Below are 18,265 nucleotides of genomic sequence, written 5' to 3' on the forward strand. Positions count from 1 at the left end.
GACAGTGGCAGGGATAGCAGAGTATGGAGGCTCTAGTGGGGGATCCTTAAAATCTGCCTGATGACTTTATATCCATGCTCAGATGGCAAGGAGCTCAGAAAGTAACCGACTGTGACTAATAATAATCAGATATATAGAGATTAGAAATGCATGTGCATCTTAGTGTTAATTGTACTGAAAATGAATTTTTCTGTTTGAAACTGTATATTTTAATAGTGAAATGGAGATCTTTTTTAAAGTTTAAAACCTCTTTTAATTTTATGTCTTATAGGGTTTATACTGAGTACAATATTGTATAACTGTATTGATTCAACTGTAAACCTAAAAATTTACAGCCAATTTTGAAGGAGATGCATCTTAACTCTGGAAATTGTTATTGAATATGTCAATGCTATCACAAGGAAATGCTTCTTCTGATTGTGTGGTTATTAAATAAATAATTTTAAAAAATCTCCATTTCATTTTAGAATATATTGTTCCTTGCAGAAAGACTCATTGTTTTTGCTACTGTCTTGAACACTTTTAAAAATACTAACTGTTCTAAGAAAAATTTCAAGTTTTATAAATGTATGTATGTCTGTGTCATATACATGTGTGTCATGTGTGCATAGATGTCCTAGGAAGCCAGAAGAGGACATCAGATCCCCTGGAGCTGGAGTTACATGTGGTTGTGAGCCACCCAACATGAGTGCTAGGAATTGAACTTAGGTTTCCTGGAAGAAGCAAGTGCTTGTAAATGCTGAGCCACTTTATCAGCCTCAGTCATTTTTATTTCTTCTTTTTAGAACTCGCTGTTGAGCTTCATAACTCTCCTTTTTTGGGGATTTGTTTTTTTTTCTTGATGCTTATTTTTGTGAGTTTTTTGCGTATAGGTTGTCATCTTGATATTTATGTTTACGAGTTATTTGTATATTAGATATTACTCCTATGTGAGATGTGTTGCTAATGAAGGTTTTCTCCCCCAATGTTTGGATTGTACCACCACAATTAACCTAATAAGATAATCCCCCACAGGTCTGCCAAGAGTCTCCCAGGTGATTCTAGATCTCAAGTTGACAATTGAAATGAGCCATTGAGACTTCTAGGAAAGTAAGAACAGTATAATGAACCTATCATCCAGGCAAAGAAAAAGACTGTTGAACAAGTCTCCATGTACTTGCCACTTAGATCAGTTAAATTTTTTCCCACACTTCATTTATTCTTCTTTCTTTTTCTTCTTTTCTTCATCAGAGATTTTAAAACAGTATCTTGCCATTATACTATTTCACTCCTTCTTTCTTTAGCATGTAACTCTAACACATATACACATTTTCTTTTCCTTAAACATGATATCGTCACAGCTAATACACCTAAAATGTTTAGAAGACATTTGAGCTGTGAACAGATGGAGGCAAAGTGCTCCTCTGGCATGAGGTTTGGGAGTATTCCAGCAACCTCGCAGAAGTCTTACACTCAGCATATTTGTGGATAGCTGGGAGTCCAGTGTGACTGAAGTACAGTGACTGAGGCAAGGTTGTAACACATGAGGTTTTGTAAGCTCCCAAGAAAACTTTGGCTCACTTTGAGTCACCTGGGAAGCCTTGAAAGGATTTTGAATGCAAGAATGACAAGAACAACTTAGTGTTCAAAAGGTGCTCTGTTGAAAAGACATTTTAAGGGAGGGAAGCGTAGGAAGTTGTTGACTGAAAGGTGTGATTTTTCTTGTGGCTCATGTCAGGCGGCAGCAGTAGAAATGTCAAGAAGTGCTTGGATTTGGGGATGTTTTGAAGGTGCATTTATGTGGATTTCCTGACATGGAAATTTGCTCGAGGGAGAATCGGAAGATGTGAGGAAGACACGACTTTTTCTCTTGAGTGACTGCATGTGCAGTGCAGGTTTAGGATGCTGTTAGGAGCCTAGTCTTGGGAATGTGCTTTTGAAATAGGAGTGATATCTACTTGGTTATTTAAGGCTGGAGTTTCTAAGAATTGTTAGAGAAAGGGTAGTGTGTATTAATGCAGACTAAGATCCCTTCTCTTAAATACTTAAGCCAGAAAATTTTCAGGTTGTGGAGATTTTTGGATTTTGGAACATCTGCATGGACTTCAATAATTGAGATTCTGAACCTAAAATTCTGGAATCGAAAATGCTCTAAAAATAGAATCTTGAGTAGACTCAGTAAGTTTTTGGTTTTGATTTTTCAGATGAGGGATGCTCAAGCATATAATGGTCTATACTATAGTTTTGGTAGCTGGATGAGGGACTTCGGTGTTCATAAATTTGCAGTAAACTATTGAATTTGTTTTTAAAATTTTTTTATATTGAGATTTCATATGAGTGTTGTTTACATTATTTCTATCCCTCCCAGTCCCCCTCCATTTCCTTCTATGTTCTCTAACTCCCTCTCAAGTTCTTGTCCTCTTCTTTGTTATTGTTACAGATATAGACACACATTTATAAATACACACATCTGTAAATAAATAAAATGCCTTGCATCCATTTAGTGGCTCTTGAGTGTACCTGTGGGTTAGGGTTGCCCATTTGGGGTTAGCGAGTTCCTAGAGAAAACTGATTCTTCCGCTCAGCATTCATTGATTGTCTGTAGCTCTTTATCTTGAGGTGGGACTCCATGACATTCCTCCTATCCTTATTGGCATGTCAACTGGTTTTGTCTTTATGCAGATCTCGATAGACTACCATTTTGTGGGGATTTCACTGGTGCAGCTTCCCTATCATGTCTCAAAATGCATTAGCTAGCAGCAGGAGTCTTTTTCTTCTGGCGCTTACATTATTTCTGCCCCCTCTTCTGAGATGTTCCCTGAGCCCTGTAGAGTTGAATTTAGATGTGTCACTTAGGGCTAGGCATCTCACAGTTATTTATTCTATGCTTTTGACCAATTGTGGAACTGTGTGATAGTCTCTATAGATTACAGAAAGAAGCCTGGAGCATTCCTCCTCGTCCTCCTCATCCTTGTCCTCCTCATAGTCCTCCTCCTCCCTTTCTCCTCCTCTTCTTCCTTTTCCTCCCTTCTTTTAAAGAGCTCTTGTTCAGTAAGAAATTTCTTTTAAGAAAGTTAACTCAATGAGATTCCTGGTCAGTCAAGAATGAATAAGTTGGGTGAAATTTATAGCCAATGTATTATACTATTCTCCCTGTCATTATACAAACACTGTTCATGTGGAGTCCTCTTTTCTATACTGTAACTTGAGGGTGTTCCAGGTTTCTTTGTTAGTACTGACTAATTTAGAGACAGCCACAGGTCTGACAAGAGAACTTGCCTGTGGTGGCCTGGTAACTGCAGAGTGGAACTTGAAGACTCTAACATTCTTCCTTCCTTCCTATCCTGAACTCATTAAACTTTGGGTTAAAAAGAAAGCTCTCTTATGATATTTTCTGATTTGAACTATAGTGCTGGCTGGCTTGATGGCCTTTATTTTTTTCTTTTAAAATATGTTTTTTACTATTTGTATTTTTTGTGTATGTGTGTATTACCTGCATGTATGTCAGTGCACCCATGTCATGCAATGCCTGCAGAGGTCAGAAGAGGGCATTGGATCCCCTGAAACTGGAGTTAAGGATAGTTGTTAGCTATCAGATGGGGTGCTGGGCATCAAATCTAGGTCCTCTGGCCGAGCAGCCAGTGCTCTTAACCCTTGAGCCATCTCTTCAACACTATTTTTTCTTTTTAAAAAGGACTATTTTCTAGTTCCCTTTTGGATTATTTGCAGTTCTGGTTACATGTCTTACTGATATATCAATCTAGTGATGTGTGGCAGTTTCTACTGTTGTAGTAGCTGCCAGTGCTGTGACTGATTTTTGGTGTTTGGGGCCAGGGATCCTCCAGTGTATATGTTAACTAGTTTGAATGCAATCTGGATTCCTTGATCCACAGAGCAAGGTTTGTGACACAGTAAGAGCCTATTTACCAAAGAAGTTGGAGTAATTCTCTTTTGCACCTTCTCCCCTTTAAAAGCAAGGGAGTAAGGAAGCCTCTGACTCTTTTCTGCTTCTGTTTAGGAGATACACCGGAGATTTGAGAATGCCCCTGATTCTGCCAAAACAAAAGCCCTGCAAACTGTAATTGAGATGAAGGTAAGTGAGAATCTTTTTTTTTTTTAAATTTAAATTATATTTTTAAGAATTTCATACCCGAGTACTGTACTTACATCATTTCTACTCCTCCCTGTCACCTCTAATTCCTCATGTGTCTTTGCTTTTTTTTAAGTTTATGACCTCTTCTCCTATAGTTATTATCATTACACACACACACACACACACACACACACACATGTGTGCGCACGCACCCCTGTGAGCCCATTTAGTGTTGCTTATGTGGTTAAGGCTTACCACTTGAGATTTGATAACCTTTTGTGACTGGTCCCTGGAAAAGACTGATTCTCCCTCTCTCATCAGCTATTGATTGCCTCTTGCTCTTCATCTAGGGGTGGGGCCTTGTGAACTTTCTTCTGTCCTCATTGGCATGTTGACTGGTACTGTCATTATGCTGGTCTTGTTAAGGCAGCCTTATTATTGCTATTTCATGGATGCAGCTTCCATGTCATGTCTAAAAAACACATTTTAGTTTTAGTTCTCCTGCTATTATGATCTTCCCACCCCCTCTTCCGTAATGTTCCCTGAGCCTGAGGTGTAGGAGTTACATTGTAAATGTACAATTGGGACTGGCCACCCATGGTCACTTATTCTCTGCATTTTGACCAGCTGAATCTTGAGTTACCTTTTACTTTTAAGTGATTAGACCTGTCCATGTGTGTTTAGAAAGTGACTAGTAATAATACTTTGTTCATTTGGGACATTGAGAGGAAATTATAAGATAATGAAAAAGGGTTTTAAAAGAATTTTCTATTTCATTTCATTGTAGGACATAATTCAAATGAGACTAAAAGGACTGTCTAGTATTTCTTTTAATCAGCTGATCTCAAACTTCTTGAAGCAGAGAGGGGACTATTAGGCAAGAGGAAGATCAGAGGGAGGCGGAAGGGATGGATAAGAAAAGATAATGGGGTGAAACATGATCAAATTCTGTTACAAGCATGTATGAAAACTTCATGATGAAACTAGTTACTTTATACAACTGATAGATGCTAAAAAAGGGAAATGATAGAAAATAAAACTTCCTGGGCTGAGGAGATAGCTCTGTCAGTAAAGAGCTTGCAGTGCACCTGAGTTGGACTCCCAGAACCCTTGTAAAAACATCAGGGATAGTGGCATATGCTTGTAATTTCAGCACTGCAGAGGTGGAGACAGGCAGATACTTGGGACTTGCTGGCCAACCAGCCTTTTCTACTTGGTGAGCTCCAGGCCACTGAGAGACCCTGTCTCAAAAAACAGGGTAGGTGACACCTGAGGAACAACACGAGGAACAACACTGGAGTTCGTCTTCTGGTCTCCACATGTGTACAGCATGTATGTGTTGTATATCCACATGAACATTCATACACACACAGACACACACATTCATTTGAGGGCCCCAATAATTATCCTAAAGTTGACAGGCTTACTTCCTTTATTAAGAAAGAAAATTCGGCCAAAAACGAAGTCTCAAAATCGGTAGTTTGCCAGTTCTTCTTTCAAGGAAAAGCTGTATTTCATGAAAGAAGTGCCTGGCCAGCCCAGCTTGCATTGCAGCACAGGGCACCACATGGGCACCATTGCTAGGGGCAGCCATTGTACTATGGCATACAGTGTAAGTACTCCATGTCTGCTTCCCATTTTGTCATATGAAATATTTTAGAAGTGTACTTGAGGGAAAGTAATGTTTTTGCTGCTTAATCAAGGACACTGTTAAGTTTTTTTTTTTTCTTTTCTTTTCTTCATTTCCCGTGCCTGTCCTTGAAGAATGTATTGCTTCCTACTATGATTTAGTACTGGTGTCCTGATTTCTGCTAAGGCACTAACACTTTTGTCCACTGTTTCCTTTGTACCTTTAGTGTAAATGTCAACACGTTGGAAAAGTTGTATGATACTGTAGGACTACTGTGGAAATAGCTTTTACTTTTAGACTTTGTGTCTAGTGGACCCCCAGAATTTGAAAGACTATACTTTGCAAAACTGCTTTAAATTAGTGAATAGTTAAACATCTGAAATACAGTATGGTGGTAAAGGGTTTGGTTTCTGAGTTATATTCCTTCTATTTAAAATCTAGCTACACTTGATCATTGATACATGACATGGAGCAACCTCTCTGTGTCTCAGATTTTTAAAAAATCATTAAGCGATGATGAGTCTAATTCAATGGGTTGTTTCTGCAGTTAAAACATATAAAATACTTTGAACAGGAACTTGCACATAGTGAACACTAGATGTTAGGTGATACTGCTGTTTTTTTTAATAGATGCATGGTGTTCTGCTTTCCTTTCTTTTGCTATAATAGTTTGGCTTACAGTTCGAGTTCCAGTCCGTCACTGCAGGGAAGTCACAGAGGCAGGAGATTGAGACTGCTGGGTCTTATTGCATCTACAACCAAGAGAAGAAAGAAATGAATGCATTCCTGCTGTCTGCTGACTTGCTTTCATCTCTTTCTTCTGTCTTGTCCATTCAGAGCCCAGCTTATGAAACAGTGCCATCCACGTTCAGGGTGACTCTTCCATTCCACTTCAATTTCTGGCAACCAAGATAGTCCCCTATAAATATGCCCATAGACCAAGTTGATCTAGATAATTTCTCATTGAGTCTCTCTTCCCAGGTGTTGATAGGTTTTAGCAAGTTGACATGGTCCTCTTCCCTTCACTTTTCTCCTCTCCAGGTGTCCTAGGTGGGACTTGAACTTGCCATCTTCCTATCTCAATTTCCCAGGTGCTACTTTTCCAGGCATGTACCACTATTCTTTATTATGAAAACTCCTTTAGATGGAATCTACTCTCTACTTCCACTAACTTCTCATACCCCTAAGAAGCTTGTTTTGTATTATGGGCCTTAATTTTCTTTTTCTTTCTTTCTTTCTTTTTTTTTTGAGACGGAGTCTTACTCGGTGGTCTTGGTTGACAACAATAAAACTTGACTGGCAGTGATAAAACTTTGTTCATGTTATATAAGTTTTCCTCTTCAGTGGGGAAAAGATATATGAAATAAATTTCAAGTTTATAGTTTATGGGTTCTTTGTGGTTAGATAATTAGTTGTCTGTAGTTAGATATTAGTTATCTGTGGTTAGATAATTGAATATAATTTTATAAAGGACCTTATGGAATGGTTTAATTTCATGGCTTTTCTTTATTCATACTCACTACAGGTTTATTTGTGTGTGCTATTTCCTGATCCCTGATGATGCCCAAGGATAAAACACATGAATGTACCTACATTCACATGTGTTTTTTACTTGTCTTTTTGACAGATAGTAATTTTGTTAATTGACAGTGGATATATTTTAAATTTTGTAACTTGATACTGAGGAATGAAAGATTTTGTCAACAAGAAGGGCCAAGTGGATGCTGTATTACTTACTTTTCTCATTGCTATAACAAAATACCTGACAAAAGTAACTTAAGAAAGAGTGGGTTTATTTCAGATCACAGCCTGAGGGTATAGTCCATTATGGTGGGGTAAGTCAAACAGTAGGAGTGGTAAGCAGCTCACCACTTTATGCCCACTGTCATGGAGCAGAGCAATGAATGCTGGCACTCCACTTGCTTTCTCCTTTTTATTCAGTTACAAATTCTTGCCCATGAGTCTTCAAGGTGGGTCTTCCTACTTCATTTAAACCTTTCTGCATACGCCCTCACAGACATCCACAGAAGTTTGCTTCCTGGGTGATTCTAAATCCCATGAAGTTAACAATCAAGATGAACCATCATAGATGTTATCCTGAAATCATAACTGAGATCACTGGGATGCTAAAAATGTGGCATGGAGGTAGAAGAATTATGAAGAATCTAGAAGTCTTTGGGTTATTGGAAAAAGATGATTGATAGTGAAAGAGCCAATTAATCTTCAGTATAGTACAGATTTCCCTTCCTCTTCTTTTCCCTTCCTTATCCCTTCATCTTCCACCTTCATTTCTTTCATCTTTTCCTTCTATGTCCTGTTGTCCTTTTCCTCCTCCTTTCCTCTCCTTTAGTGAGGAGAATTACTGTTTTACTTTGTAGTTAGAGTTTCTGTATGCAGCTTTAGGGCAGTGGTGCACATGAATCCAGGGTGATGACTGAGTGATTTGGATGGTCAGCAATGGAGTCTACCCTGGACATACAAGGAAGAAGTGATAGCAGATGGATTGATAGGTTGTGAAGAATAGAAATAATTAGAGTGAGGGTGGGTCAGGCCTGGGATGAGAACCTGTGTGGTGGTAGGATCTAAAATAATGTCCTAGAAATAGCTAAAATGGCCCAGGTTGGAAGATGAGACCATTAGAATGATGATGTCAAGGAATTCTAACATTGAAGTACTAGTGGATGGCCTAGTGGATTGATGACTAGTGGAGCCATAACTGGTGCCAAAGACTCATGAAGTGGGCAGGAGTGTTTGAGAAGTTTGTAGATGGCAGCATTGAGGAGAGTAGGCTGAAATAGTACCCCGGAACCAAGAGAATGCCAGTCCTTCCCCTGCCCATCTGTGGTGCTGCAAAAAGACTGGGGAGAGTTCAGGGAAATTAGATCCTTCAGGAAAACCAGACTTTGGTTGAGGAAAGGAAACAACTGTTGGAGATGGTGTAGGGAATTTTGTAAGGAGTAGATCTCAGTATGTCTACTGGGAATGGCTGATCGTGATGAGGGAGTCAACGACTGGGGAAGTAGTGAGTGGGGAAGTGAAAGGAACCCATTTACCTGTTTATTCCACATAGGAGTACACAACTTGATTGGAGTAACTATCCTCAAAGAAACTCAGTCTTGGTACCAATTGAGTTTATTGTTGACACTAGCAAGCATTAATTTTTCTAGCCTGATTTCAGAGAGTAGACTAGTAGGTCTTTTCCCAGGCATGATTGCCTTGTGGTTTTCAGAGCTGCAATAATGATTTCCTTCTATAGAGAAGCTTTTAGGTATGTTTGGTAGTGAATTGATTTGGTTATGAGGTACGTCTGTCGTTGTTAAGGCTGGAGAAGAAGGAGGATCAGGCTTTTGGTAAAGCCCTTTTAGAGGGTCTGTACAGGTGTGTTCTGCTGTGGGTCTGCAGAGCTGGGCTTTGTACTTGGAATCTCTGTTGTCTTGTGTGGATCTCAAGCTGTGCTAGAGGTGTATTTCTATTTTTTTAGTTGTTTTTTTTCTTGTTATCCCAGGTTATGGGCATAGGAAATCCTACATTTCACTCTCTTTTAGCTATTTGTGTATGTCCTAAGTGTTTTAGTCATTAAAAAATATTTTACTTATTTTTATGTGTATATATGTATTTTCTGCATGTAGGTAAGTACACCCATGTCATGCAATGCCCGCGGAGGACAGACGAGACTGTCATATCCCCTGGAACTGGAGTTACAGACAATTGTTAGCTGCCATGTCGGTGCTGGGATTTGAACCCAGGTCTTCTGCAAGAACAGTCAGTGTTCTTAACTGCTGAGCCATCTCTCCAGCCCCTGTTTTAGTCATTTTTAAGAGACTATGTCCCAATGCAGAAAAGCTTATATTAATCTAAATGTGAATTTCAGACAGTACAGTTGAAGGAGGACTCATGGGTTGGAAGATGGCACAAAGCTTAATGATTTTTTTTCTTTTTTAATTTGTATGAGTGTATTGCCTGCATGTGTGTAAGTGTACCCATGTCGGGCAGTGCCCACGGAGGTCAGAAGAGCGTGTCTGATCCCCTGGAACTGGAGTTACCAGACAGTTGTTAGCTGCCATGTGGGTACTGGGAATCGAACCTTGGTCCTCTGCAAGAGTGATCCGTGCTCTTAACCACTGAGCCATCTTTCCAGCCCAAGCTGCCTGATTTTAAATAAGTAAATAAAAAACTTCATTTAAGTTTAAAAATGTCTCTGATTGTATTAACTAAATACATTTATTTTTGAACACAGTACAGGTTTAAATATATTTATAAAATAAATACTTTGTGTATGGGATAGTTTCTTTTGTCAACTTGTCACACCTGGAAAGAGGGAACCTCAATTGGGAAATTTCTTCTATGTGGTTGGCCTGTGGGCATGTCTGTGAGGCAGGTTTTGATTGTTGAGTGATGTGGGAGGGCCCAGCCCCCAGCCCACTGTGGGTCCTGCCACTCCTGGGCAGGTGGTCTTGTGTTGTATAAGAAAGCAGGCTGAACATGGGCCAGAGGAGCAAGCCAGTGAACAGCATTCCTCTCTGGTCTCTGCTTCTGCCTCCAGGTTCCCTCCCTACTTAAGTTCCTGCCTTGGTTTCCTTCAGTGATGAACTGTCACTTGGAAGAGAAAGATGAAATAAACCCTTTGCTTCCCAAGTTGGTTTTGATCAGTGTTGTATTGCAGCAGTAGAAAATAAGTAGAACGTTTTGCTGTGGTATTTTTAGAGGTGTCCCTGTGAGCAGTGCATGGGTAGATCTTGCCCCTCAAATTCCCAAGCCTGAAAAGAGCTGTTTCTAGTTGTCTTAGGGGCAGGACCTTAAACTCCTGTTTTTCTGCTCTAGGAAGTATAATAGTCAGGACAGTCAACCAAGAAATTGTTGTTATAAAGTGGAAAAGGAAATCAGTTTTATAATTGCTTCTGAGAAGAATGTTTTCTCTAAAGCCCCAAGTAAAATAAAGCTATACTTAAATTCTTTAGTTTCTATTTCTTAGGCAAATAAGTATGCTCAATTATAGATACAAAATTATTCATTCCATGTAGGAGTTTTCCTATAATTGATGACTCTAAAATAAACAAGATAAGTAAGATGCTGCCACAAATAAAATAAAGAATTAAATATTACAAAAAGTATTATTAGAGGGTGATATCTGTGGTAATGATTTATAAGAACAGTAGTTTATTATTTAAATGTTTTTGAGATGGGGAGTCTCACCATATTGCCCAGGCTATCCCTGAACTCTTGGGTTCAAGTGGTCCTCCTGCCTCATTGCTCTGGATACTGCAGACTATAGACAGACATGTGCCTGTATGGAAACTCGTGATTTTTAAAACATTATGAAGTACTTCAAATGCATGGAGAAGTATAGATAATAACATTTATAGCATATAAAAATTAATAACTGTTAATATAATCATTCATTCTTTTGTTTTTCTGTAATTGGGATCCTAGAAAATTATTATTGTACATAAAGTACACATTATTGTATAACTCTGAGACTCTTATTCTTTCCTCCTCTTTGGGGGTAGAAAAATGAACCCTAGAAGCACTAAGTAAAATGGAAAAGTATTAGAACCAGAAAAGGTTTTATTGTTAAGATCATAGGGTTTTTAACCTTGCCTGGCGTGGTGGCACACGCCTTTAATCCCAGCACTCGGGAGGCAGAGGCAGGCGGATCTCTGTGAGTTCAAGGCCAGCCGGGTGTACATAGCGAGTTCCAGGACAGCTGGGGCTACAGGGAGACCCTGTTTCAAAAAGACCAAAAAAAAAAAAAAAAAAAGTTTTTAAAGCCATTTTTCATTCCTTCTACTTCTTTGGTTAATTATGTCAACTTGTATTGAAAAGGTCCATAATTAGAGGAAGAGAGAGGAAGAGTCATATGGGTATGGGAGTTCTTCTACATGATATAAAGGACGTATTTCAGAAGCAAGTCACCAGGTGCTAAGCAGTGTTTTTTTCTGTGTATTTATCTTTATAATTTTCAGCATTTCAAAACACCCAATTGTTCAGCTACTTAGTCTTTGTAAATACTTCATTTTTATTTTAACTCTTCCATTGCTCCCAGGATTCAAAAATTTCCTCTATGGAGCGTGGGCTCCGAGACCTGGAAGAGGAAATTCAGATGCTGAAATCAAATGGGGCTTTGAGTACTGAAGAACGGGAGGAAGAAATGAAACAAATGGAGGTGTATCGGAGCCATTCTAAGTTTATGAAAAACAAGGTAATGGTGTGAGATACTTCAGTTCTTTTTTTTTTTTTTAAACAAAATGGATAAGTTTATTTTTTAAAAATTCCAAGTGATAGCCCAATGTCAATATGGATACTTTAGTTCTTAAAAGCTTGAAAAATTTATGCATATTTAATGATGAGAAAGATGTACTTTATATTTGATTAGACTTTAAGAACTTTTTCACTTGGAAACTTCCCAGGATTAACGTTAGTTACTGATATCATATAGTTATTGGAGGTTTTTATTTAAATAATATTGCTTGGTGATGTGAAATGTATTGTTATAGTTTAACTTTCCATTTCTCTCAGTACTTTTGAAATGATTTAATACAGCTATATTTAGATGTGTTTTTCTTACTAAATGAGATACCTAGTTTTTCTGCCTCTTCTTAGGAAGTGTTTTAAATCAAACCCTCAAGAGGGTGACCCAATTTTTTCCAAAACAAGTCAACCGTTTTCCTTTAAATAGAGTTTTGAAAGTGAAAGGCCTGTGCTATCCCTTAGGGAGGTCCATTTGCCCCCCAGGTTGGTTGCTTCCAGGGAAGTCCATTTGCCCCCCAGGTTGGTTGCTTCCAATTTGCTCACCACTGAGGCCTGTCACTGTGTTTAAAATCATTCATAGTAGCCTTCCTTCAGATCCAAAGTCATTTAGTTCGATTCTGTAAACTATTTAAATCAAATAAAGCGTTTATTTTATTATGGTTATCAGTGGTTTAATGAAAAATCGTAATTATAAAAGGCTGGACATGGTAGCACATGCCTGAAACCTTAGCACTTGATGGACAGAGGCAGCAGGATTGCTGCAAATTTGAGGCTAGTCTGTTCTACATAGTGAGTTCCAGGCTAGCCAGGGCTACATAGTGAGGCTCTATCTCTAAATAAATTAATAAATATGTAGATAAATACTTAGAAATGGTAAAATTTTAGATAGAAAATAAGTATTACTTCATTGTATTTCCCAAATATATGCACAATGTTTCAGAACTGAAACATTCCCAGTGGTTGACAGTCAAGGAATGCCTGCCCTGTTCAGGCTTCTGTGGTATTCATACTTGGTATAGAATATTCCTCTACTTTTTAAAGAGTTTATTATTCATGATTTCATGTTAATTTTAGAACTCAAACATTAATATGGCCAACTTTTTTTTTAGTTTGGATTTTCTCCCTGGATTTTGTCCCTGAGAACAAAATAATACTGTATTATAATCAACATTTATGCTTCTTGAATGACACATTTTAGTCCATTAAAAAAAGTTTGTGAAACAGAGATACTATCTATGTGTCTTTGAAGAGTGAATCAGGGGAACAGATTGATTATTTTGTATAAGTTACTGTTTTTTCAGAGGTCACTGTGGCTCAAAATCAGATACTATGAAGACCTAAGTTGGCACGAGTGAAAAACAATAACAATGTCGTGACAGGTAGAGCAACTGAAGGAGGAACTAAGTTCGAAAGAGGCTCAAGGGGAGGAGCTGAAAAAGAGAGCAGCTGGTCTTCAGTCTGAGGTCTTTGCCGTAAGATTTACCTCTTCGTGTGCAGTGATCCCACAGTGGGACCCTGCTAGCTCTGGCTTCTGGGTGGCTTATACTTTCATTCTCTATGGATGGCAGCTTTGCCCATTCTTAGCACTAACTGGCCTGCTCTGCTCTTTAACTGACTTCTGTTCACCAATTTGACCCGTGTCACTTTGTGCACACCGAGTCCTCATGTATTCGGGGAAAGCCCATATTTGATTCTTTATTGTTGCTTTTGCTATTCTGTGGATGATATTTCAAAATGTTTTCCCCCAACCCCTTTTTTACTAGATGTACTTGTTGACTTATATGAATGGTCTTTTTTTCTTCTTAGGTACAGGAATATGCAGATGTCTCTATACATGTCACCTAGAGCTCATCTTGCATTTGAAATTCTTGAGAAAAGTGCTTTAATTTTATATGGAGACATTATCTTTAAGTTCTCATTAGGTGACTTTGCAACAAATGTTATTTTCTACAGATGGGTAGAGAGTAATTAGTTTATTTAAAGTTATCTCGTATTTCAGAATTAGTGTGATATTTAAGTTGTTAAATCTACTTCAGCTTTCTTTCTAATGAAATTGATTTCAAAACATATGAATAAATAATAATAAAAGTCAACACTTGTATACTTGCTAGAAGCTCTTATAACCTGTGAAGATACCAAGACACATTAAAATTAATACCTGAATAAAACAGCTTAACTCTTTAGTTTTTAAGAGTGGGCCCAAATTTGGAGAACATCCATTCCCCAAGAATATCAGATCTATGCTCTGTAACTGTGTCTTGGAGTCAGGCCTCACCTATACTTTTGCTAAAAACTGTTTCTCCAGCTTCAATTTTGGGGAACTACAAACTTTGATGCACCTGTATCTTACCAGACAGTGAAGATGCATGGAACCATCTTCCAGCATTTTGATATGTTAATTCTCAAGCATTTTTACATTCATACATTATCTTGGGGTGGAGTAGCAAATTGAGGTTCTCAATAATGAAGTTCAGCTGCCCAGGTCACAAGAACATGTGTATTGAGTTTGCCAAGGTTAATTAAAAGTCATTAGTACAAATTCTGTTCATTTAAAAAATATTTTTTTATTGTATGTGTATGAGTGTATTGCCTGCATGTGCGTAAGTGCACCCTTGTGCATGTGTGTAAGTGCATCCTTGTTGTGCAATGCCCATGGAGGTCAGAAGAGGGCGTCATATCTCCTGGAACTGGAGTTATGGATGGTTGTTAGCCACCATGTGGGTGCTGGGAATTGAACCTGGGTCCTCTGCAGGAACAGCCAGTGCTCTTAATCGCTGAGCCATCTCTCCAGCCCCAGATTCTGTTAATTTTATAAAAGTCACTTCCTACAATAACCTGGTGAGATTATAGATGAGGACACCAACACGACAGAATGATGCCCAGGAAGCCACAGCTAGTAAGAGGCAGAGTTTGATTTTATAAAAGCAATATAGTTCTAGAAATTTTACATGTAAGTTCTTCATTCTCTGCCCTATATTATCCACACGTATATTAGTCAGTGTCAGAGATGGATAGAAAAACTGCTCCTAGTTGGGCGTGGTGGTGTATGCCTTTAATCCCAGCACTTGGGAGGCAGAGGCAGGTGTATCTCTGTGAGTTCAAGGCCAGCCTGGCCTACATGGTGAGTTCCAGGCCATCTGTGGCCACAGGGAGACCCTGTCTCAAAAAAAAAAAAAAAAGAAAAACTGCTCCTGGAGAGAATTTTGGGTTAACTTGCTAATTTGATATGCTTCCCATTTATGGACTACTTTGTATTATAGGTAAGAAAGTAAAATACTCTGTTTGGAAAAGTCTAATTTATAATGTGGTGTAACCATATGTTATCTAGAGAAGTTGAGTATAACTTCCTTTTTTTTCTTAGTTACTGTTATTCATTTATGTGTTATATCAGGCAGCAGGCCAAGTACAGCTCTTTAATTACTTTATTGAATTCCTAAATAACATGGTATCTTTGGTATAATTTCTCCATTGCCAGTTAGGAAATCAAGATTATTCTAAAACATATAGCCAGTTCAGCCCAAGATATAATTGCTGTCTTATGCTCTTCCTGTGTGTGTGTGTGTGTGTGTGTGTGTATGTATACATCTTTTTTTTTCTTTTTTTTAAAGACAAGGTCTCCCTGTATCCCTAGATAGTCTGGAACTCACTATATAGACCAGGCTGGCCTTGATCTCACAGAGCCCTGCCAGCTTCTGCCTCCCAAGTGCTGGGATTAAAGGTGTGTGCCACCATGCCCAGCCCTCCCCTGGTTATTCCTGAAGGAAAATTTGTGGTTCTAAATTCTTTGTGTTTAAAATATTTTCTTCCCTTTCTCAGTCTTTAAGGATCAATATAGCAAGCTTGTTTAATAATATGTCTGTGTGTATATACGTATTTTGGATTTTTTGAGAAAGGACCTTATTACATAGACTAGTCCTCAAACTTGTGATCCTGCCTCAGTCTCCTTAGCATTGAGATTTGGGCGGGTTAGGGTTAGTACCTCCATTCCTGGCTTCTGTTTATTTTTGATCTATGGTTGGAAGCAACCAGAAATTTGAATAACCTTTAAGCCATAGATCTTTGCTGAGGAAGTAAACTTTGAATATTCTGGATATTCATTTATACAAAAAATGCACTTTTAGTTCAACCTTTGTGTTGAGGATGGAGTGATACTAATGTGTGTTATGTGTTGGCAAAGAGATAGCATGAGAATCCTTAAGTGCTTCCATACAGTAAGCATGTATAAATATTTATTAGATGAATGATAACTATATATAAATAGATTTTGTATATATGAGAAAAGTGCTTGTCTTACTGAAACAGAAGACTACATCGTTTTTAGTGCTTCTTAAAAGCCTAATTGTTGGTTTTTTTTTTGTTGTTCTGGGGGTGGAATCAAATATCTGACCTTGTACATGCTAGGAAAGCTCTCGTCCTTTGAGCTATGTTCTCAGCCTAAAAGTCTAATTTTAAGGTAAAATTTGTTTTCTGTTGTGAAATTCCTTAAAAAGACCTTTTCCTTTCATTTAGGATTAGTATAATAAAATACTTTAGGACTACTTAAATTTTAAAAAAAGGACTTCAGTTTCATCAGTTTCTTCAGTTTCATGAAAATTGCTGATGTACTGTTAAATGTATATGTTCAGTAATTAATCAGTCTTTTAGTGCTTTGCCTGATGGTAGACCATGTAAAAGCAGACCTTATTTTGTTTATTTGGCTGACATTTAGAATGAAAGACTTAAAAATTCATAGAAATAGGACTGGGTCCGTGGCTCTGTGGGTAAGAGCACTTGCTATGCATGCATGAGGACGTGAGTTTACACCCCCAGAACCCATTAAAAATCCAGATGTATTTGTACATGCCTATAATTGCAGCACTTCAGGGAGGCTGGAGGCAGGGGGACCACTGGAGTTGCTAGCTGCCAGCTTACCTTTGGGTTAAGTGAGAGCCAGACCCAGTCTCAAAGGATTACTGATAGAGAGGGATAAAGCAGGATACTCAATGTCATCCTCTGGCCTTTGCATATGTATATTGTGATGGCTAATCCTGGGTGTCAACTTGACTGGATCTGGGATTAACTGAAATGAAAGAGATCTTCTTGATTGGATCATCTAAAGCCAGAAGACACACCCTAAATGTGGGCGTTACCTTCTGATGGCAGCCGGTATAAAATACCAAGGCAGAGCAGAACACGGGGCTTTTTGCAGCTTGCCTTCTCTCTCGCTGGTGGGTTCGTCTTGCTGCTGTAGACCGAAGACTAGCTGATATTTTGGAATTTGTCAGACCTTCAGCACCGGATTGGGACTACTGAGACATCCAGCCTTGTGGACTGAGCAACTACAGATTCTCAGCCTCTCCAATGTGGTGCAGCCATTGTTGGACTACTTGGACTCTATCCTGTGAGCTACGCTGATAAATCTCTCTATATATATATTTAGTGACTCTATACATAAAACATTTGATGATTTGTGGAAAAATAAGAAAAATAATAATGCTGGCTGGTTACTTCTAGAATCTCTGGAAAAAGTGATGAAGTTAAACAATGAGCTTAATGATAAAATTGAAAAGCTCCATATTCGAATCAACATTTTAAATGTTTCCAAGTGTGCCCTGGAAGAGAATCTTCTCTCCAGCAGCCAGAGAGCTAAAGCTGCAGAAAATCAAGCTGGAGCCCTTTTTATATGTTTGGCTGACTTACAACGTAAATTTAATTCCCAGCCTCGAAGGGTGTCAGCATTAAAGTTGCGGGCATTGGTAGGAAAAGATTGGAATCCTGACATGTGGGATGTAGATGTTTGGGAGAACCCTGAGGAGGCTGAGGATTCCTCAGATGCTGAGGAATTTGATTCACCTGATGAACTAATTGCCCCACCCTCAGCAGACCCACCCTCCCCACCCTTGCCTGAGGCAACTAGCTAATCCCATTCAGCAAAACGAAGCTGGTGTCCCTCAGGGCCCAGTTATTGTTGCCTCTAGACCTATAACCAGACTCAAAGCTAAGCAGGCCCCTAGAGAAGAAATAGAAAGTGTGGTCCATGAGGAGGTGCGCTACACCACTAAAGAACTTAGTGAATTTGCTAATTCTTTCAAACAGAAATCTAATGAATATGTCTGGGGATGGATTTTAAGGGTATGGGATAATGGTGGAAGGAGCACAAAATTAGATCAGGCTGAATTCATTGACATGGGCCCCCTGACTGGAGATTCTAGGTTTAATATGGAAGCTCATGCAGTTAAAAAGGGTGTTAAAAGTTTATTGGATTGGTTGGCTGAGGTATTTATCAAAAGATGGCCTACTGACAGAGAGCTGGACATACCTGATACCCCTTGGCT

At 38.6% G+C, this 18,265-nt stretch overlaps 1 protein-coding gene across 11 annotated transcripts in view; it reads left to right on the top strand.

Moving 5' to 3' along the window:
- Nucleotides 1–18,265, top strand: part of Erc1 (ELKS/RAB6-interacting/CAST family member 1) — a 537,557-nt gene that overhangs the window by 137,192 nt on the left and 382,100 nt on the right. For 6 of the 11 annotated variants that reach the window (XM_029566790.1, XM_008839744.3, XM_029566784.1 and 3 more), the window contains 3 exons: nt 3,998–4,072; nt 11,746–11,901; nt 13,331–13,414. In XM_029566790.1, coding sequence (XP_029422650.1) covers nt 3,998–4,072; nt 11,746–11,901; nt 13,331–13,414 — 315 coding nt within the window. The remainder of the gene's footprint in view (nt 1–3,997; nt 4,073–11,745; nt 11,902–13,330; nt 13,415–18,265) is intronic. The other 5 variants (XM_008839745.3, XM_029566788.1, XM_029566783.1 and 2 more) reach the window with 1 other exon arrangement.

This window comes from Nannospalax galili, unplaced genomic scaffold (assembly GCF_000622305.1).
Source record: "Nannospalax galili isolate Female #2095 unplaced genomic scaffold, S.galili_v1.0 scaffold199, whole genome shotgun sequence".
Classification (NCBI taxonomy): Eukaryota; Metazoa; Chordata; class Mammalia; order Rodentia; family Spalacidae; genus Nannospalax; species Nannospalax galili.